Below are 23,787 nucleotides of genomic sequence, written 5' to 3' on the forward strand. Positions count from 1 at the left end.
ATCTAAAATTATTATATTAAGTATTGTGCAATAGCAAGAAATTTTCAATTGCACAGTACTCAGCAATAACAAGAAATCTTCAATTGCACAGTATTGTGCAATAGCAAGAAATTTTCCATTGCACAGTATTGCGCAATAGCAAGAAATCTTTTCAATTGCACAGTAGACAAGAAGTCTTTACAATTGCACAGTATTGCGCAATAGCAAGAAATATCTAATTGCACAATATAGCAAGAAATTTTTTAATTGGAGTTATCTTTCTTTGTCCAGAATAGTAGTTGAATCAACTTAAATCATTGTTTTATACAATATACAATGTATATTCACTTTTACTACCAACTGATAAATTAAAACAATCTTTACCATTCAGTGATAACAAGCACTTTTTTTACATTTTAATATTTTATGATGTATTTAAATGAGTAGTTATTGTTGCAAACTCCATTAGAAATTAGAATTGAGATCAGTTTTGGAATAAGGAAAGGGGGATGTGAAAAAAAAATTTGGGGGGTGTCAATTTTTCTCATTTCAGATTTCATAAACAAAAAGAAAATTTCTTCAAACATTTTTAGAGAGGATTTATATTCGACAGCATAGTGAATTGCTCAAAGGCAAAACAAAAATTTTAAGTTCACTAGAACACATTCATTCTGTGTCAGAAACCTATGCTGTGTCAACTATTTAATCACAATCCAAATCTAGAGCTGAATCCAGCTTGAATGTTGTGTCCATACTTGCCCCAACCGTTCAGGGTTCAACCTCTGCGGTCGTATAAAGCTGCGCCCTGCGGAGCATCTGGTTATAGATAGAGATAAACTGTAAACAGCAATAATGTACAGCAAAGTAAGAACTAAAAATAAGTCACTATAACCAAAGTAGTCATTGCCCTAAGGAGTTATTGCCCTTCATAGTCAATGTTTAACAATTTTCTTAAAATTTGAAGATTTTCAATAACATTTTCCACAGAAAGTACTGTTATAGATAGAGATAATTGTAAGCAGCAAGAATGTTTAGTAAAGTAAGATCTACAAACACATCAGCATCACGAAAACACAATTTTGTCATGAATCCATCTGTGTCCATTGTTAAATATTCACATAGACCAAGGTGAGCGACACAGGCTCTTTAGAGCCTCTAGTTTTCTAAACTCTTTCAGATATTGGGATGATTTTTGGCATGTGAGTTAACCAAGATGAGTTACAGATCAAGTTTAAGTTTTGTGCCGCTCCATTAATTTTTGACAAAATTAAGGGTTCACAACTTTGAAAATTGTTGACAATCACAGTTATACAGACTTTTTAGCTCATCTGGCCGAAAGGCCAAGTGAGCTTTTCTCATCACTTGGCGTCCGGCATCCGTCGTCGTCGTCCGTCGTCGTCCTGCGTTAACTTTTACAAAAATCTTCTCCTCTGAAACTACTGGGCCAAATTTAACCAAACTTGGCCATGATCATCTTTGGGGTATCTAGTTTAAAAAATTTGTCCGGTGACCCAGCCAACCAACCAAGATGGCCGCCATGGCTAAAAATAGAACATAGGGGTAAAATGCAGTTTTTGGCTTATAATTCAAAAACCAAAGCATTTAGAGCAAATCTGACATGGGATAATTTTGTTCATCAGGTCAAGATCTATCTGCCTTAAAATTTTCAGATGAATCGGACATTTAGTTGTTGGGTTGCTGCCCCTGAAATGGTAATTTTAAGGAAATTTTGCTCTTTTTGGTTATTATCTTGAATATTATTATAGATAGAGATAAACTGTAAACAGCAATAATGTTCAGCAAAGTAAGATCTACAAATAAGTCAACATGAACAAAATGGTCAGTTGACCTCTTTAGGAGTTATTGCCCTTTATAGTCAATTTTTAACCATTTTTCGTAAATTTTAGTAATCTTTTAGAAAAATCTTCTCCTCTGAAACTACTGGGCCAAATTTAACCAAACTTGGCCGTAATCATAATTGGGGTATCTAGTTTAAAAAAAATGTGTCCGGTGCGTCGCGCAACCAACCAAGATGGCCGTCATGGCTAAAAATAGAACATAGGGGTAAAATGCAGTTTTTGGCTTATAACTCAAAAACCAAAGCATTTAGGAGCAAATCTGACACGGTAGAATTGTTCATCAGGTTAAGATCTATCTGCCCTGAAATTTTCAGATGAATCGGACATTCCGTTGTTGGGTTGCTGCCCCTGAAATGGTAATTTTAAGGAAATTTTGCTCTTTTTGGTTATTATCTTGAATATTATTATAGATAGAGATAAACTGTAACAGCAATAATGTTCAGCAAAGTAAGATCTACAAATAAGTCAACATAACCAAAATGGTCAGTTGACCACTTTAAGAGTAATTGCCCTTTATAGTCAATTTTTAACCATTTTTCGTAAATCTTAGTAATCTTTTAGAAAAATCTTCTTCTCTGAAACTACTGAGCCAAATTTAACCAAACTTAGCCATAATCATCATTGGGGTATATAGTTAAAAAAATGTGTCCGGTAACTTGGCCAACAAACCAAGATGGCCGCCATGGCTAAAAATAGAACATAGGGGTAAAATGCAGTTTTGGCTTATAACTCAAAAACCAAAGCATTAAGAGCAAATCTGACATGGAGTTAATTGTTCATCAGGTCAAGATCTATCTGCCCTGAAATTTTCAGATGAATCGGACATTCCGTTGTTGGGTTGCTGCCTCTGAAATGGTAATTTTAAGGAAATTTTGCTCTTTTTGGTTATTATCTTGAATATTATTATAGATAGAGATATACTGTAAACAGCAATAATGTTCAGCAAAGTAAGATCTACAAATAAGTCAACATGACCAAAATTGTCAGTTGACCACTTTAGGAGTTATTGCCCTTTATAGTCAATTTTTAACCATTTTTCGTAAATCTTAGTAGTCTTTTAGAAAAATCTTCTCCTCTGAAACTACTGGGCCAAATTTAACCAAACTTACCCATAATCATCATTGGGGTATTTAGTTAAAAAAAATGTGTCTGGTAACTTGGCCAACAAACCAAGATGGCCGCCATGGCTAAAAATAGAACATGGGGGTAAAATGCAGTTTTTGGCTTTTAACTCAAAAACCAAAGCATTAAGAGCAAATCTGATACGAAGTAAAATTGTTGATCAGGTCGAGATCTATCTGCCCTGGAATTTTCAGATGAATTGAATAATCGGTTGTTAGGTTGCTGCCCTTGAATATGTAATTTTGAGGAAATTTTGCTGTTTTTTGTTATTATCTTGAATATTATTATAGATAGAGATAAACTGTAAACAGCAATAATGTACAGCAAACTAAGAACTAAAAATAAGTCAGTATTACCAAAATAGTCAATTGACCCCCTAAGGAGTTATTGCCCTTCATAGTCAATTTTTAACAATTTTCTTAAAATTTGAAGATTTTCAATTGGCATTTTCCACAGAAAGTACTGTTATAGATAGAGATAATTGTAAGCTACAAACACATCACCATCACCAAAACACAATTTTGTCATGAATCCATCTGTGTCCATTGTTTAATATTCACAAGGACCAAGGTGAGCGACACAGGCTCTTTAGAGCCTCTAGTTTTCTGTACGCCTCCACATATTGAGCTGATTTTTGATATGTGAGACTACCATCATGTTTGTGTCCACATGTGTTATTAAAATTGCAAATTTTTCAATTTTTTGAGACGGGGCCATGGGTGTCGCTTTGACACATCCAGTTTTTTTTAAATATAGCCCCCCTTGAGACGCAACACTTTATATTTCGATGACAAATTAGTTTTAAAACCAGCAAATTTTAACTATTTAAAAAAACTGGTATCTGGTTAAAATTTAAATGATAAAAATTCAATTCTATATAAATCATATGGGGGAATTTCGTCAAAAGTAGTTTTTATACAACCGCAAAATTATTTTTTTAGTCGTATATCGGTATCACGCCGTCAGCATCGTCCGACGACAGATGGTTTCCAGATGATAACTTTAGTATAATAAGTACATAGAAAAATATATAAATAAATTTTAAGACAACGTTTATAACCACAAAAGGAAAGTTGGGATTGATTTGGGGGGTTATGGTCTCAAAGGTTTGGGAATTAGGGGCCAAAAAGGGGGCCCAATTAAGCATTTTTGTAGTTTCCAGTCAAACCACTTGTGTTTTAGTGTATAAATTTCTCTGAATTTATACCACAAGTTTCCATAATACAAAGGGATGGTTATAGGGAAGGGGGGGGGGGGGGTTATGGCTCAAATTATTTAGCAATAAGGGACAAAAAAGGGATAAAAACGAGGGTTTTCTGGTTAAAGGACAATTTAGACAATTTAAAAGCTGTGTAAGGGAGGTTTTCCAATGGTAATCCAATTCCATTTAAAGAATATTGTTACATGTATGTTTGATTACCTCCCTAACACTGCTTGAAAACTATGTATTAAGAAATGATGATTGTCTTGAGATGATGAGGTGAAAATTTAGTTTTATAAGTTAATTTATACTATTAATTAATAGTAATTTCAACCATGACTAGGGTACAAATTTTCTTATTTCAGATTTTAGAAATTAAAAAGAAAATTTCTTCGAATATTTTTTGTTGTTGAGGGGATTAATATTCAACAGCATAGTGTATTGCTCAAAAGCAAAAACAAATGTTAAGCTCATTAGACCACATTCATTCTGTGTCAGAAACATATGCTGTGTCTTTAATCACAATCCAAATTCAGAGATGTATCAAGCTTGAATGTTGTGTCCATATTTGCCCCAACTGTTCAGGGTTTGACCTCTGCGTTTGTTTAAAGCAGCGCCCTGTAGAGCATCTTGTTTTATTCAGAAATTTGCGTAAGAAACCTCAAATTCTGCAACAAGGAAAACTAGGTAAAAGTGTTTGAGAAGACAGATCACTGAAAACTTCTACTTTTGCTTGACGGAAATGTAGATTGTGTTTCGGTTCCTTCCGTGCAATACATTTTATGGTACTAACAATTCTCAAAAAAGAAATTTTGATATTTGAACTTATCTTGATCGTTTCTCTTCCCTTCAAAACTGCCACACTGTGTCAAACAAAGCTGACACCCAGCATGTGGTGTTCTACACAGTGTGTTGACCTAGTGTTGTTAACTTTTTGGTCATATTGCAATTGTCTCTTAAGGAGAGTTGTTTCATTGTCAATCTTACCACATCTTCATATTTGAATTTTGAAGTTGACAAAGATTAAAACATAAATAAAAAAAAACAGAGTCTACATCATGATCATATTTATACATCCTAAATAAATAGCACTATTCAATTTGAAGTTCATAAACTTGACAATTATTGGATAACTGAAAAGTATTATCATAACTACATTTTCTTTTTATTCAGATTGCCAAAGATGCCAAAGAATGTGTTCAGGAGTGTGTCTCAGAGTTTATCAGCTTTATAACAAGCGAGTATCCTTTAAACATATCAGAATATGCCAAATATTTGAAAACAGTGAAAATGTAATATCTTGATTTTGATATGACAATTCAGATGAATACATGTTGAAATAGATGTAAGAGGTAGATCACATGCATGCCATAAGGAATTATTACTATCCTTTATCATATGTACCCAGTATATGTATTATATTGATATAAAAAAAGATATTCTAATATGACGTGCTTCTTTTGCTTTGAAAACACTACTGTGAAAAAATTCTCGATATATCTATACTTCGCGCAGACTCACGAGAGATACATAATAATAATGGATGTTACAATATACCTCCCACGTAAATCCACATGTATCAGAACCTATTTACAAAGGCTATGCCGATATTTTGTTTTAAAAACTAAAATTGAAATAAAACTACAGAACTTTTATTCTTATTTGATTGCATAACAAAAAGAATAAATGCACATGAGATCGAAGATATCTCAAAATCAATATAAAATGAAATTCCGCGAAAGATCATAAAATTGAGAATGGAAATGGGGAATGTGTCAAAGAGACAACAACCCGCCCAAATAAAAAACAACAGCAGAGGGTCACCAACAGGTCTTCAATGTAGCGAGAAATTCCCGCACCCGGAGGCGTCCTTCAGCTGGCCCCTAAACAAATATATACTAGTCCAGTGATAATGAACGCCATACTAATTTCCAAATTGTACACAAGAAACTAAAATTAAAATAATACAAGACTAACAAAGGCCAGAGGCTCCTGACTTGGGACAGGCGCAAAAATGCGGCGGGGTTAAACATGTTTGTGAGATCTCAACCCTCCCCCTATACCTCTAACCAATGTAGTAAAGTAAACGCATAACAATACGCACATTAAAATTCAGTTCAAGAGAAATCCGAGTCTGATGTCAGAAGATGTAACCAAAGAAAATAAACAAAATGACAATAATACATAAATAACAACAGACTACTAGCAGTTAACTGATATGCCAGCTCCAGACTTCAACTAAACTGACTGAAAGATTATGATTTGATCATATGAACATCAGGCACAATCCTTCCCGTTAGGGGTTTAGTATCATACCATCATAACATATATGAGAAGAACATAACCCGTGTCATGCCAACAACTGTTTTTAGAATAAATGTGTTTAGTTCCGATGCAAAGACCTTATCAATGACTCAATATTAACGCCAAAATATGCAATCTTTAATGACTTGACAACAGTATCGTAATTATATCCCTTCTTAATAAGTCTATTCAAAGGTTTTGTAAGTTTCTGAGGTGAATACTGACACCTTTGTGCTTTATAAAGAATATTACCATAAAAAATTGGATGTGAAATACCTGAACGTATTAAAAGTCTGCATGTTGAGCTGTATTTACGAATAATGTCTTTATACCGATGATAAAATTTAGTAAATGTTTTGACTAGTTTGTGATATCGAAAACCCTGGTGTAATAATTTTTCAGTAATACATAAATTTCTCTCGTTAAAATCTAAAACATTGTTACATACACGAGCGAATCGTACAAGTTGAGATATATAAACACCGTAAGATGGTGACAAGGGAACGTCACCATCTAAAAACGGATAATTAACGATAGGAAATGAAAAATCATCCCTTTTATCATAAATTTTAGTATTCAGCTTTCCATTAGTGATATAGATATCAAGAATGCTTTTGGCACATTTAAGTCATTTCATAACATGATGACAAATGAAAATGCTAAAGCTGAAGGTTTTTCCGTTTTCGTAAACCATTGAAATTTGTATACTGTTACATAAAAATGGTTCTTTGAGTTAGGTGTTGTTTTATTTTCTATTCTAATGCATTATTTGCATATTTACGAATTTCAGCAAGTCAACTAAGGATTTGACCTTAGCTTGTGAGAAAAACATGTTGAGTAAAAATGGCAATTATTTGGTTTAAGAATTAAAAGAATAAAGTTATTTTTTTCTAGCTGTTATTTACAAAATAATTCATGCAAGCTACAGATTTATTAAAAAGTTTAAGCATTATCTAACAGGGAGTAAAAAGGACAGCAACACACGGTATTCCTACCCGACCTTCAGTTTTTAAATGATCGTATTTGTTCTATTAGAAACGAAATAATTCATGGAAGCTATAGATTTGTAGGAAATTTATACATGGCCTGATCCGTGATATTGAATTTTATCCTGATCCTTATCTGAAAAAGATGAAGCAGTTGAGTTTAATTATCTCATGGGCGGTTACAATCACAGAGAGTAGTCTTAATTTTTACCCTGCCTTTTCTTCTTTATTTCAAGAAGTGGAAAAATAATTGATCATGTATAAAAATCACTCTTGGAAAAGATTGAAAAATACCAACATGGTTTGAATTACTTTCCTTACACTGCTTTTAAATTATGTATTAAAAAATGTTGTATTGTGTTTAGGTGATAAGCTGTCAAACTATTTTTAGAAGTTACTTTTTAGCTCACCTGGCCCATCACTTGGCATCGGTCGTTGTCGTTAACTTTTTACATTTTTAACTTAGATATCCACTGAATGGAATAGAACCAAACATGGCATGAATGTTCCTTATGAGGTGCTGACCATGTGTTGTTACTTTGAAGCGGATTTATCATCTAAGATGGACACTAGACATTGCTAGCAGGGCTTAGTTTAACATAGGCCCTTTTGGAAAAACATACAAATTTCCCTCTTTTATAAAACCACTGAAAGCAATGAAACCAAACAAAGTAAGAATGTTCCTTATGAGATGATGCCCAAGTGTTGTTACTTTGCAGCCAATCCATGATTAAAGATGGCCGCCAGTGGGGAACATAGTTTAACTTAGTACCTTATGGGAAATACATACAAATATCTTTTTTAGCTCACCTGGCCCGAAGGGCGAAGTGAGCTTTTCCCATCACTTTGCGTCCGGCGTCGTCCAGCGTCGTCGTTAACTTTTACAAAAATCTTCTCCTCTGAAACAACTGGGCCAAATTAAACCAAACTTGGCCACAATCATCATTGGGGTATCTAGTTTAAAAAATGTGTCCGGTGACCCGACCAACCAACCAAGATGGCCGCCATGGCTAGAAATAGAACATAGTGGTAAAATGCAGTTCATGGCTTATAACTCAAAAACCAAAGCATTTAGAGCAAATCTGACTCAGGTAAAATTGATTATTAGGTCAAGATCTATCTGCCCTGAAATTTTCAGATGAATCGGACAACCCGTTGTTGGGTTGCTGCCCCTAAATTGGTAATTTTAAGGAAATTTTGCCACTTTTGGTTATTATCTTGAATATTATTATAGATAGAGATAAACTGTAAACAGCAATAATGTACAGCAAAGTAAGACCTAAAAATAAGTCAACATGACCAAAATGGTCAATTGACCCCTAAGGAGTTATTGCCCTTTATAGTCAATTTTTAACAATTTTCATAAAACTTGTAAATTTTACTAACATTTTCCTCTGTAACTACTCGGCCAAGTTCATTATAGATAGAGATAATTGTAAGCAGCAAAAATGTTCAGTAAAGTAGGATCTACAAACACATCACCATCACCAAAACACATTTTGTCATGAATTCATCTGTCCTTTGTTTAATATTCACATAGACCAAGGTGAGCGACACTGGCTCTTTAGAGCCTCTTGTTTGTTATTTCTTTATGTCTTTACTGGGAATCGAACCCGTTGACAAATTCTGCTATGTGTTTCTGACATCAACATATCGACGAAACATCTCAGCTACCAATGGATTACGATTTAAATGTCTTATTTATAAATATTAATTAAATATATGATATACATCGGTACAAAGGACACACAATGATTGTACCTTTATATATACATAATAGGCAAACGTATAGTATAAGTTCGTAGCTGCGGGGTTTCATGATTTTAAAGATCAATGAGTTAGAGGTTTGGATTTGTTGATTTTAATAGGTTAAAATCTCTGTAATCTCTTTTGATGTCCCTATTCTCTAGTTTTTCTAGATTTTTTTTTTGGTTTGTAAGTTATAGATGTTTTGTTTAATAAAAAATAGTTTTAGTATCGGATCATTGTTGGCAATTACACATGTTTGAAACGAAAATGATATATTCTATTTGTCCATTTTTATACGACCGCAAACATTTTTGCGGTCGTATATTGGTATCACGTCGTCGTCGTCCGATGATGGATGGTTTCTGGATAATAACTTTACTATAGAAAGTAGAAATCAATACAATTTTAGCACAATGTCTATAACCACAAACGGAAGGTTGGGATTGATTTTGGGGGTTATGGTCCCATCGGTTTAGGAAAAAGGGGCCCAAAACATACATTTATCTAGTTTCAGGACAATAAGTTGTGTATAAGTATTTCAATTACTCTGAAATTTTACCACAATGTTCATACCATTACGTCGACGATTGGGATTTATTTTGAGGGTTAGTTTAAACATATATTATTGTTAAAAACAAATAGATTTAGACACATGTTTTTCAACTTAGTTCCGTCTTCTCCTTCTCTTTGAGGGTTATGGGGCAAACAGTCTAGGAACTAAGGGCCAAAAAGTAGCCAAAAACGCATTTTTTAAGTTTCGGGACAATAACTTATGTTTGACTGTATGGATCTCTCTGACATATAATGAAGGGAAGGCTTGGTGTCAGTTTGGGGTTAATATCCCTGAACATTTAGGAATAAGGGGCCAAAAATAAGCATTTTTCTAAATTACAGACAATAACTTGTGTTTAAGTGTATGGATCTCTCTGAAATTTACTACACGGTTTCTTACAATCTAATTAAAAACCGATCTCTCATCGCTCCTGTTTCTGATATGTCGCGTGGGAGATCTAACGAAACCGGCTTTGAGGTCACATGTGAGTGAACTAAAAGTCATGAATTTATAAAGATATGCAAATGAGTTGACGACCTATTAATAAGCCAATCAAAAAAGTTTATGAATTATTATGACTGACGATTTCGTCGTAAATAAAATGAGTTACATTCCTTTGCCTTACGTTAAACTTCCAAGATCGTGGAAGACTCAATTTCATTGGTCGAAAAAGACACACCTACGGGTTTCGTTAGATCTCCCACGCGACATATCAGAAACAGGAGCGATGAGAGATCGGTTTTTAATAAGATTGGGTTTCTTACTACCAAGAAAATGCTGGAATTTAGTTGTGGGGTTCTTGCTCCAAAGGGGTTTCAATAAGTGAGGGGCAAAAAAGGGGCCCAAATAAGCATTTTTGTAGTTTTCAGTCAATAACTTGTGTTTCAGTGTATAAATCTCTCTGAAATTATACCACAAGTTTCCATACTACAAAGGGGTGGTTATAGGTGGTGAAGAATCAAATCATTAAGCAATTACTAATTAGGGTCAAAAGGGGGGGGGGAGAAACAAGGGTTTTTCTGGTTCAAGACAATTTAAAGACAGTGAAAGGGAGGTAATCCAACGGTAGAGTGGGTAAAATTTTTCTCATTTCAGATTTTAGAAATTAAAAAGATGTTTCCTTCAAACATTTTTTTGATGGGATTTATATTCAACAACATAAGTGTATTGCTCAAAAGCCAAAAAAAAAAGTTCATTAGACCACATTAATTCTGTGTCAGAAACCTTTTGCTGTGTCAACTATTTAATCACTATCCAAATTCAGAACTGTATCAAACTTGAATGTTGTGTCCATACTTGCCCAAACTGTCCAGGGTTCGACCTCTGCGGTCATATAAAGCTGCGCCCTGCGGAGCATCTGGTTGTTTCATAAATTATTATAGTATCATTTCATCTTTTTTACAACATAATTTTATAAATATTTATTTTTCAAATTCCTAGGCTAGAAAATCGTGATGTGTCTAGAATTAGACTTCTCGCTTGAAATTTTTGACAATGCTATGATATACTATATAATTATATATGTTCTTTGATGGGTTGTTCCCGGCTTTGACACATTTCCCATTTCAATTCTCAATTTTATTAGAAATAAGATCGAATATGTATGTCTTTTTTTTTTAAAACAGATAATATTCAGATGCCTGATATATGAACATCTTTAAGGGCAGATGTACTGTGTTATATTTGTATCGTTTTAACCATTTTCAATTGTGGTATTTAATTTATTGAAATGCATCGTTTGACACGATAACATTGTTAATTAAAAACCAATTGTTATCTAAGGGTGTATCCACAAAAAAACAATGTATTTTAATATGAAAGTTGTAAAATTAAGTTTAAATTACCATTTCAATCGTCAAATAGCTTATTGTACGCTGATTCCAAAAATATATGGTTTCTATACAATATTTTTTAAATAAGGGAGATATTTTGTTACTTCCGGTTTGAAAAATGTTACTTCCCATAATATTTGAATATTTACTTGACACTGATTCCAAAAATATCTGGTTCTATATACTTTTATATTAATAAAGTACAAAAAATAGCTACTTCCGGTTTACACTAGGTCACTTCTGGTTGTTTTTTTCAAGGTTAAATGCCAAAAGTCTCATGGCTTAAATTTATCATGTATACATTTGAGGTAAAAGCAAAGGTCAAAATCTAGAACGTCAAATTAAGCTATGACCTTGAGATCAATTTCAAGGTCATAAACCAAGGACCTCAAATCAAAAGACTATAGGTCATAACTATATTTGGTAAATGAGTTATATCACCATACGCGTGTTTTTAAATACAAGAGGGGAGAAAACTCCCTTTTACGTTCAACGTACCCTTGCAATCAAAATTTACGTGTTACAACATGTCACAACTAACAATTTAGTAAAAATAATTTGTTGATATCGTATACGGTTTTGGGGAATTAGTGAAAATAAGCCAAATTAAAAAATTAGTATATGACCCTGACCTTTGACCTTGACCTAATTTTTACTATTTTTTCTGGACCAAGGACCTCCAATCAAAAGATCCTAGGTCTTTATCACTTATGGTTTACAAGATAGAAATGCATATCACTTATTTCAAATGCATAAGGGGAAATAAATCTCATATGGAGCGTTCATATTGCTTCGGTCAAATAGGACAAATCATGTGAAGGATATAATGAGCAATTTTATAAAATAAATTTGTCGTAATCTTTTATGGTTGCGTAGGAGTAGTGGACACAAGGAAAACAGTGTTTGTGGAGATAACTCCTACAAAGAAAAGTATTTGTTTATGCAGGGTAAATTTCAAAGGGGCATAAACTGTTCGATATCATATACCAAATATATAAAAGACATATTGCAAAACAAATATTTATCGCAGGCACAAAATTAGGCGGAAGGAAAAAAAAAAAACCAATTGTTCAGACAACAATTGAAAGTGTTTCCACATCAAAGAAATTCTGATAAGAAGATAGTTTCTTCATAACAATGTGATACATAATGGTTTAATTATATTTTTGAGTGATGTAAGGGAGATAATATGCTACTTCCGGTGAAATAAATGTCACTTCCTGTCTCATATGATACTTCTTTCACACTGATTCCAAAGATATATAGTTTCTATATACTTTTGTATGTAGAATGGGAGATAATTGGCCATTTCCGGTTTGTTGGAAGTCATTTTAAGTCTTCAGTAATCAGTTTTGGAATCTATATGACAAGATATATGGATTCTGAGTACTTTTATATGAAAAAATTGCAAACTACTTCCGGTTTTCTCAAGGTCATTTGTCACCTAACCTTTTGTACAAGGTCAAATGCCTTTATGATGAACTAAGTTGAAGTTGTAATCAAATAACCTCATACGAAGACATTTCAGGGGCATCAACTCCTATAAGATGCCATTTAATTGTATCAGACTTAATGTAGCATATCTTCATAACAATAAAGCAGACATTTTGCACTTGCTTTTTTATATGTATCTTTCAAAGTGTCAGAGAAAATGCAAAAACAAGCAGAAGTCACAATTGAGAACTTGACCTTGACCTTTGACCTTGACCTCATTTTCTAAGTAAGAACCTAGAGGACTCAAATAAAAACATTCCAGGGTTGTACGGTTAACTGTTTATGAGTTAAAAAAAATATACAGACAAATTTATTTTGTAAAGGTAGATAACTCTTATAAAATTTCATTGAATCGCTTCGATCCAAATTAGTCAAAAATTCTGGAGGATGTAACCAACAATTTGTAAAAAGAATTTTGTCACTATCTTTTTTTGTTACGAAGATGCACACATTTGATAAACTGTGAATAGGGAGATAACTCTTACAAAGAAAATTATTCGTCTTAGCAGGGTAACATTTAAAAGCGCATATACTGTGCGATACAATAAAAGAAATACCTAAGAGACATATTGCTAAACAAAAATTTCAAAATGGGGTGGGGAAAAAAAATAATAATCAGAAGAAATACAATAAGTTTTTCCACAGAAAATTGGAAAGACTTAATAATCAGAAGAAAAACAATAGGTGAAAGTGGAAAGACCTAATTAAACTCCCCTACAATAGTATACCTTCTAATTAAGAATAGGCTTTAATTTTGAAAAGACAGTAACACTATAGTTTAAGTTATAGATACAATTGATAAGCGTTGATTCTTGAAAAACAAACCATTCACCCTCTGTTGTATCTTTATCTCAGAAAAACTGTAAACAGCAAAAATTGTTCAGCAAAGTAAGCACTAAAAATCTAAAATTGCCAATTGACCTCTTCTGGAGTTTGCAAAAATATGTTCCTCTGAATTTACAAGGCCAAATTTATTATCATGATTATAGATAAAGATTATTTTAAACAGCAAGAATATTCATTTAAGGTAGCACAATACAAAGATATTTTTCACTCCCAATCAGACAAATTTAAACTGATGTAATTGGTTTCATCCTTCTTTATATTTTATAAATGAGGTACCAAAAGAAAGAAGAAAGATTAATCTTTCAAATTGTGATAATTTCATTATGACGTAATTATTACATAATTAATTATTATGTAATTAGTTGCTATATTGTGATGTCCACACTTGAATGAATTTAGCGTCTTTGTTCTTCATAGCATCCCAAAATATTTTATAGATTCTTGTACAACACAGCTTGACCTCCAAAACTGTGTCTCCGATTTCCAAAAAATCAATAGAACAAATTTATACCCAATTGAATTTAGCGGTCTCTTATGAATTGATGTTGGAAACTTCATTGAAGATTTATGAGAGAATTAAATGCAATAGGAAAAATCTGAGACACTGTTTTGGAGGTCAAACTGTTGTGCAAGAATCTATAAAATATTTTGGGATGCAAGGAATAACAAAGAAACTCAATTCATTCAAGTATGGGCATCACAATATGACAACGTATTACATAACAATTAATTATGTAATAATTTGTCATAATGCAATTATTACAATTTGAAAGATTAATCCTTCTTCTTTCTTTTGGTACCTCAGAAAGGGAATTACTAGAGTGAGTGATGAGGCTGTCAACTTGTCTGATAGTCTAAAAATTGTTGATATTAGACGCCATTTCCAAAGATGCTGAAATGATCAAATTTTACTGAAGTCAATGAGACTTCATGGTATGGAGTTTATAACATATATGAGTTTGCGCAACTTAAATTTTTTCAGTCAACAGCATAAGTCTTTCTTAAGTATGTTCTTTGTACAAAGATTTCTTAGAAATATCCTTAACTGATTATAGAGCAAGTGAAAGATGTCATCAAGAAAAAAGAAAGACTATAAATGGTGAAGACATTCTGTTTGCCATGTCTACCCTGGGTTTTGATAGCTATGTAGAACCACTGAAATTGTATCTTCAAAAATACAGAGAGGTATTTTATTTCTAGATATGCATAGACCTGTTTTACCAGGCCTGCTTGGAGAATCAGTGTCCATCATTATTTTTAAAATAGTAATGCCCCTTGTAAACATTATTTTATGGAAAATTGCATTCTTTGAACTCTCATGTGTTCAATTCTTGCCAGATTTTTTAGAAACTTAGTATATATTTTAGCAATGTACTAGACATCAACTTGAAACTTAGTACACATGTTCCCCATGATATGATCTTTCTAATTGTAATGCCAAGTTGAAGGTATGACCGCAATTTCACGGTCAACTCAACATAGAAAATAACAGTGCAAAGTTCAGGTTAAAGTTTTTGGTCAAGGTAGATTTTGATGAAGTTGAAGTCACATCAACTTGAAACTTAGTACACATGTTTCCTATGATATGATTTTTCTAATTCTAATTCCGAATTAAAGTTTTGACCCCAACACGGTCCACTGAACATGGAAAATGATAGTGGGAGTGGGGCATCCATTTACTATGGACACATTCTTGTTTACCAAATTTCACGGTCCATTGAACATGGAAAATGATAGTGCGAATGGGGCATCTGTATACTTTGGACACATTCTTGTTTTTTTTTTTTTTTATATATATGCTGAATTTAACGATGTTTTTGGAAAGATTGGAACTTGTTCTAAATCTTTCTTAAGGCACTGGCCTCCCTAACAAAACGACAGGTTAGCTACTAAATGTATTCACTGCACTGAAATATAGTTCCCTATAGTTCTCATGTATGTGCACATAATACACATTTAAACTGTGAAAAAATGGGTATATTTTTGGAGCAGTTCATTCAAGAATGTATTTATTTAAGGTGTGTGCATGTGCAGGCTTTTTTAATGAGTTTGATTAAGTAATTGAGTATTGATACAATACTAGTATGATTGACAACTGTCACTATCACCAAACAATCAGAGACAAGGCGGACCTTTAATTACAATGCCCCACCTCCTTAACTGCCAATCAAATTGATCACAATACTTATCAAACTCAGTCTTACATAATTATACAGACCAATACACATCTCAATATACAAATATTTGACCTCATAATTGAAAACACAAATACATGTATATATATTAGGTGTTTGATATATAAGGATGATAGATTTATCCATTGCCTATTACTTTTGATCTACACTACATAAAGTGATTCTGTAAATTTTGTCTGAAAGATAGATGATTAATTAAGAATTAACAAGATCTTTAAAAGGTATTCAAGTAAGGTGTATAATTTACTTGATAAATTTCCAATAATCACCAGTAATTAATCGACAATTTAGGTTAGTTCACTTATTTTTTTTTATTGAAAAAGAATTAAACTATGGTATTGTTCTTTTAAAATTAAAACATGTTTTTTTTTAGTATTGAAAGTGACATTTTCATTTGTTTCTTATAAATCCCACACAAAAATCAAATTATTACAGGTTGTTAGTTATTGATTTTCATGAAATAATAGAAGGTATTGTTCTTGAATACAGTGATAAAGGTAGTGTATATGTATAATTCTTCTAAAAAGAATTGATAAAATTGTGGATGAAAAGCTTAGAGAAGAACAAGCTGGCGTTAGAAGAGGCAGACGATGCATGGACCAAATTTTCACTCTGAGAAACATCATTGAGCAATGAATTGAATGGAACACACCACTCTTCATTAATTTCATTGACTTCGAAAAGGCCTTTGACAGTATACATAGAGAAACTCTTTGGAAAATTGTGAAATCATATGGAATGCTAATAAAAGCCTTCTACAACAGCTTTGAATTCAGTGTCATTCTTGATAGCTCTCTCTCAGACTCATTTGAAGATAAATCTGGTGTAAAACAGGGGTGTAATGTGTCACCAATCCTATTTTTATTGGCCAGTGAACCATGTTTAATTAGCTAGAAGACCTTGATTTTCCTGATGACATTGCCATATTATCAACAACAAGTGAACACCTCCAAGAGAAGACCAACATACTTAACAACTATGCAAAGCAAACTGGTCTGAATGTCAATGTCAAGAAGACCAAGGTAATGTCAATAAATACCAGAAATACAACACCAATAACAATCAATGATCTGCCAGTGTACAGTGTTGAAGATTTCACTTACTTTGGAAGCATCATAAGCAAAGATAATGGAACAGGGAAGGATATAAATCTATCTAAGGCACGTGCAACATTTGCAAGACTTCATACAATCTGGAAGTCCAGCCAGTACAGTTTAAGGACCAAACTGCGAATTTACAACAGCAATGTTAAATCTGTCCTTCTGTATGGACATATGGTTCAGAAACTTGGCGTGTTTTAGTTAGTGACCTTCAAAAAAGGTAAACGCATTCCATACAAGCTGCCTAAGAAAGATCAACAGAATATTCTGGCCAATTAAGATCAGCAACAAGAGCCTTTTAGAGAAATGTAATGCTAAGAACATTACAGCAGAAATTAAACAACGAAGATTAAGATGGTTAGGTCATGTACTGAGAATGCCACAACACCGCACACCTAAAACAGCTCTTTATTGGACACCGCCAGGAAAAAGGAAACCAGGGAGACCTAGAATCCCCTTGCGAAGAACTCTTACAGCAGAATTAGAAGCAAAGGGTTACACCTGGGGCCAAGCCCAGTACATGGCCAAGGACAGAGAGAAGTGGAGGCAGTTTGTTTTGGCCTTATGTCCCACTGGGGATGAAGAGGATAAGTAAGTAAGGATATGTATGTGGGAATTTGAACAGTCGAATTGGTAATTCGAATAATTTTCTGTATGATGATGATTTAGATAATTATGTTAATTGTGTAGAACACGTTGAAAGCCCACATATTCAGTATAGAGTGTCTATGGACAAGACAGTAAACACTTTTGGTCGTAAACTTTTTCAGTTGTGTTACGATACAGGTCTAATTGTAGCAAACGGTAGACTACGAAATGACCAGAATGGAAACTTTACTTTCTGTACTAAAAAAAACCCAGCGTAAATGACTATTTATTACTTTCACCGTCAAATTATAATCAAATTAGTGATTTCAAGGTACTATGAATTTTCAGATCATGCGCCTGTATTTTTTTAATTGGACTTTTCTAATAATCGTCCGCCGTTCAAGCCTCCCATGGTACATACTTTTATAAAATGGAATAGTGACCAAAACAATGAATATATACAATCGTTACGTTCACATCAGGACAGTCTTTTCTTATTAGTAAATGACATTTCATCTGTCGACGATATGAACTCCGCAGTTCGAAAGATCACGGACATATTATACATGTACGATTGTGCTTTTGATATATTTGGTCGTACTGTTTTAATCAGAGACAACAACAATTCCAAAAGGCCAAATAATGAATGGTTCTATGAAAAATGTGAAAAAGCTCGCCAACATTTTCATAAAGCAAGGAACTTTTTTCAACGTCATCCTAATGATATAAATAGACTCTCTTATGAAGTCACTAGAAAGAGTTTCAATAAAATAAAACGCCAAGCACAATATACTTTTAAACGGAGAAAAGGCATGGAACTGTGTAATATAGCCAAAACGGATCCCAGAAAATTTTGGTCAACAGTTAAGCATAAAAGCAAGAAAAAATGTGTAATTGATAATGAAAAGATGTCTAGATACTTTGAAAATGTTCTCGGTGCTGATCATCCGGAGCTTTTGAGGAAGTATCAAATCTATTAAATAATGAAACTTTTGATAATTTAGCTATAGACATACATGTTTTAGATTCTGAATTCATAGAGGACGATATTTTAAAAGCGATAACGAAACTGAAATCTGGGAAAAGTGCGAGAAATGATAACATTGTTGGCGAAATGTTCAGGGCCAGTCCGGTATTTTTTGCACCACTTTTAAAAACATTATTTAATTATATATTACACAGTGGAATATATCCTGATTTTTGGACTGAGTGTATCGTATTCCCGTACTGAAAAGCGGTGATTTATCTGATCCCAACAATTATAGACGTATCGTGCTTGTGAGTGTCCTACCAAACTTTTTACAAGTATACTTGCTAATCGGTTACTATCTTGGTGCGAGGAAGAGGAGAAACTAATAAACACTCAGTTTGGGTTTAGGCCAGGCAAATCTACCATAGATGCAAAATTTGTTCTTCACGGTATTATATCGCATGTTCTTCAGCAAAAAAATAAATTATATTGCGCATTTGTGGACTTCGTAAGGCGTTTGATAAACTCAGTAGCAGAATCCTTATATACAAATTATTTCGAAATGGCGTAAGCACTAAATTTGTAGCTATGGTGAAATCTATATATTCGTCTGTGCAACTTCGTGTTAAATCTGGAGGTTTGCTGTCTGAGTCATTTGAAAATCTGCTTGGTGTGAAACAAGGAGAACCGTTATCTCCACTGTTATTTTTATTTTTCATAAACGATATAGTCAATGATTTGTCTATTGATGCAACTGATGATGTCGTAACTCTGAACGAATATTTGATATACCTAATTTTATTCCCAGACAATACCGTTTTGTTTGGGAAATCACCTAATATTTTACAACAGTTACTTAATAAATTGTCAACATATTGTATAAAATGGAATATTGAAGTAAACACTGACAAAACCAAAGTAATTGTATTTAGAAATGGCTGGCAGCGGGTTTAGAATAATTTTTTCTATGACAACAACGAACTCCAAATAGTTGATTCATACGTTTACCTCGGAATATTACTGCATTCTAATGGCAAATTTCTACAAACAGAGAAACGTCTGGCTCAGCAAGGATCCAATGCCTTATCAACACTAATGAATACTCTCAAAAGCGTTTACATTTCAACTGATCAATGTTGTATTTTATTTGACAGTATGGTTGGTTGCGTTCTTAGTTACGCATCAGAAATATGGGGCTTTCATCGTGCTCGTGATATTGAATTAATTTTTAACCGATTTTTTAGATTTCTTGTAAAGGTTGGTAAAAATGTACCTATTATTTTTCTATGTGGTGAACTTGGGTATTTGCCTATGTATGTTTCAAGGCGTATTAGAGTTTTAAAATATTGGTTTCATAAGTGTTGTTTACGATGTGTACATGCTTCTGTATAAAGATGTTATTAATGGTAAAACAAATTGGGTGTCTTATGTACGAGATTTATTGTCTAATCTGGGCCTGAACTTTTTGTGGATTTCACAGGATGTAACTAATGTAGTTTTTATACGCCCGTCAAAATTTTGACGGGACATATTATGGTATACAAATGTCCGGTGTCCGTCCGTCTGTCTGTCCGTCCGTCTGTCTGTCCGGCGTAAACATGTTGCACCATAACTTGAGAACGACTTATCCAAATTTTATGACACTTAATCTAGTTGTTTCTTATGATGGTCAAATGATCTGTATACTTTTTGGTGAAAATAAGATTAAAACTTTTTGAGTAACGGCACTTTGTAACTAAAACAGGGGTGTGGTTTTTTCACATGTCGCACCTTATCTCAAAAACGATTCTTGATTATGGCTTAAAACTTTAAACACTTCTTAATTATATTAATCTTAGTAGACATTTGCGGAAACTAGGTCTATACCTAGGATTACACTTTAGACTTACGATTACAGGTGACAAAAACAAGGGGTCATCTCAAAACACAAAAACAAACAACAATACAGATACATAATAGCAAATGGTGCCTTCTTTAAAAAGAGATTGTAAGCAACACGTTACAATTTCATGTGTCAAAAGCGAAAACGAATATTTGAAGACAAGGATTATCAGGACCGAAGTTGTCGATAGATGTATGATATATATTATCAGCAGGAGCAATAAACTTTCCCCGTGAAACAAGATACTTTTAATGCAAGGATTTATATACGATAAACCCGCAACATTACTGTTCAGAGGATACTTATCAAACTGTTTTATTTAAAATAGTAATGATGGTGTCGTTTTTGTAATGCACGATTACAACTGTGTATCCGCAATTGTTGTCTTGCCGACTTCAATAGATTGCGATTTTTTTAACAATTTCTTCTCGTCTGCTTCATTTTTGCATTTTTTATCCCTAACAATCAATTGAATAGACTTGCGTATCAACTTTGTGTTGAAATGAACAACGTCGCAGTGAGAGATCACCGGCTATTCCGGGGGTTGGAACACCCTCTTTCTTGCCGATCAATGCTTTTGAATAGTGACACATGGTCGGACTCCCTTTTATTGTGGATTGGAATCCCCTTTTGAAAATGGCTGGATCGACCCCTGCAACGTAATTGCACTCAATATTACCATTCCATGAAAATAGTACCAGTTATGAACAGAGGTTAAAACTCATGTTTTGAGCATATACCAGTACCAACCATGATCATTGGTGATAACTATCGATACTGCGAAAAAAAGTCCTTACTTAATGATTCCCAAGACCTCTATTATAATAATTGCATAACTTGAAGAAAAACAACCTAAAACTCGATTGTAATTTATTTTTTTGCTGTTGAAAACATATAGATAGCAACGTTTAAACTATTTGAGTACACCTTTCCTTACATTTCAACTGAGTCTGGTGAACAGTCTAAAATATATTTCCGACATAGAGTATGTTGATTACTGAGCTTTTTTGGGGGATTTTCTCAAATAGTTGTGATTTTTTTCTGTTGAAGAGAGAAGTTCGTTGATTACTGGAGTTTTTTGAAGGTTTTTTTCTGGAATAGTTGTGATTTTTTTCTGTTGAAACCAAAAACTTAGACAAAAGCGTTTGTCCTATTTAGGAATAATAAAAGATTTCAAAACGATACCGAACGACAAGTGAAATTTCATGAAGAAACAAAAGCGGAAAAACACCCGTCTGCTGTATTTCTTTATTCTCTTTAAAACAAAATAAAAGAGAGAAAGTATGTCTAACCATAAAAATGTTAACATGCTCCATGGTTGATTGCACCTTTCCTAATACAAAGTATTGCTGACTTTTTTTCAGCAATTGTTCCATTCTACAAAAAATGTAGCTAATGCGACGACAATTGCGATATTTTGTGTGTCTCATGTTAAATTTATTTTTAAAATTATCTTAGTTTATTATATCATACTTCGTACAATTACAACAGTTTCAACCTGAATAACACCGTATACAATAATTAATGTTAAGGTAGATGGGGTGTCTAAATTATAATCCATAGAATTTTTTGATAATTTGCCAAAATGTAGTATATAACCTGCTTGTTTCAAAACATTAATTAAAAGAATGGGTCACCGGACTTATTTTCACACTACAGGTTGTGCAAAATTGTCAGATTTAGTATAGAATATGCATGGAAAACCCAATTTTCTTCATTAAAACGAAAACTACACCATAGATTTTTTAGATAAAATATGAGAAGATGGCTGCAATATTATTCTTTCAGATAAGAAAAAGAAAAATGGGGGTCACCGAACTCATTTTCTTGCTACATAATAAAATGGGTAAATTCCTAACACATTCTATTGTAAAAATTACACAATCTGAATTATCTGCCCTTGTATTTGAGTTATCTCCCCTTATTTGGCAAAGTTGGAAAAAATTGAATCAAACAAAAGTATTCAGTTAATGGTAAAATACAACCATAAATATGATAAAACATTGCATTTTCTATATTATAATGAAAAATCTTACACATGAATTACCTACTTATTTCAAAATTTGCACATTTTATCAAAGATATAGACCTTGTTTTCTGGTATTTCAAAATCCAAGATGGAGGAAGACACCCTATCTACCTTAACACATTGCTGCAAATATATTAGAAAACTGAAAATCGTTGTTCAACTATAGAAAAACATCACTATCGTTACATTGTTTTGGATCGACGGTTTATTTTCACTCTTTGAGAAAGCCCAATATTTAAATGGTACCTGTAAGTGTAATTGTAATCCTAATCGTAGGTGTATGACAGTTTCCGTAAATGTCTAGTATCTGTATACTTTTTGGTAATGATTCAAAATTTTATTTTTGAGTTATTGAGTATTTTGTAAAAAAGGGGAAATGGGTTTTTTACATGTCGCACCATATCTCAAAAACGATTTATGATTATTGCTTAAAACTTTACACATGTCTTTTTTATATTAATCTGAAGATCTGTATACTTTTTGGTGATGATTCAAAATTTCATTTTTGAGTTATTGAGTATTTTGTAAAAAAGGGGGAGGTTTTTTTTACATGTAGTGCCGTATCTCAAAAACAATTTATGATTATTGCTTAAAACGTTACACACTTCTTTGTTATATTAATCTAAAGATCTGTATACTTTTTGGTGATGATTCAAAACTTTATTTTTGGAGTTATTGAGTATTTTGTTAAACAGGGGAGGGTTTTTTTTACATGTCGCGCCGTATCTCAAAAATAATTTATGATTATTGCTTAAAACTTTACACACTTCTTTGTTATATTAATCTTAAGATCTGTATACTTTTTGGTTTGGATTCAAAATTTTATTTTAGTGATATTTAGTTTTTTGTAAAAAAAAAAAAAAAGGGTTGGGGGTTTCACATATCCCGCTGTTTCTCAAAAACAATATATGGTTATTGCTTAAAACTTTCTCAGAAACTATTAATGATTATTGCATAAAACTTCCACACAAGACGTCGGGCGTATCATACGCTCATGGCGCAGCTGTTTATTGATATTGTTAAAAAAACGTATTACTGATCAATACATTTGTATTTACAAGAGTGGTCCACATCTTTATGTGATTGTGAAAAACTTTG

General features: G+C 32.9%; 1 protein-coding gene across 6 annotated transcripts in view; it reads left to right on the top strand.

The window, feature by feature from the left end:
* LOC143079355 (nuclear transcription factor Y subunit beta-like) overlaps positions 1 to 23,787 on the top strand; it is a 105,353-nt gene that overhangs the window by 49,019 nt on the left and 32,547 nt on the right. For all 6 annotated transcript variants that reach the window (XM_076254671.1, XM_076254648.1, XM_076254655.1 and 3 more), the window contains exons 5-6: positions 5,335 to 5,402; positions 14,981 to 15,110. In XM_076254671.1, coding sequence (XP_076110786.1) covers positions 5,335 to 5,402; positions 14,981 to 15,110 — 198 coding nt within the window. The remainder of the gene's footprint in view (positions 1 to 5,334; positions 5,403 to 14,980; positions 15,111 to 23,787) is intronic.

The sequence above is a fragment of the Mytilus galloprovincialis genome, chromosome 1 (assembly GCF_965363235.1).
Source record: "Mytilus galloprovincialis chromosome 1, xbMytGall1.hap1.1, whole genome shotgun sequence".
Classification (NCBI taxonomy): Eukaryota; Metazoa; Mollusca; class Bivalvia; order Mytilida; family Mytilidae; genus Mytilus; species Mytilus galloprovincialis.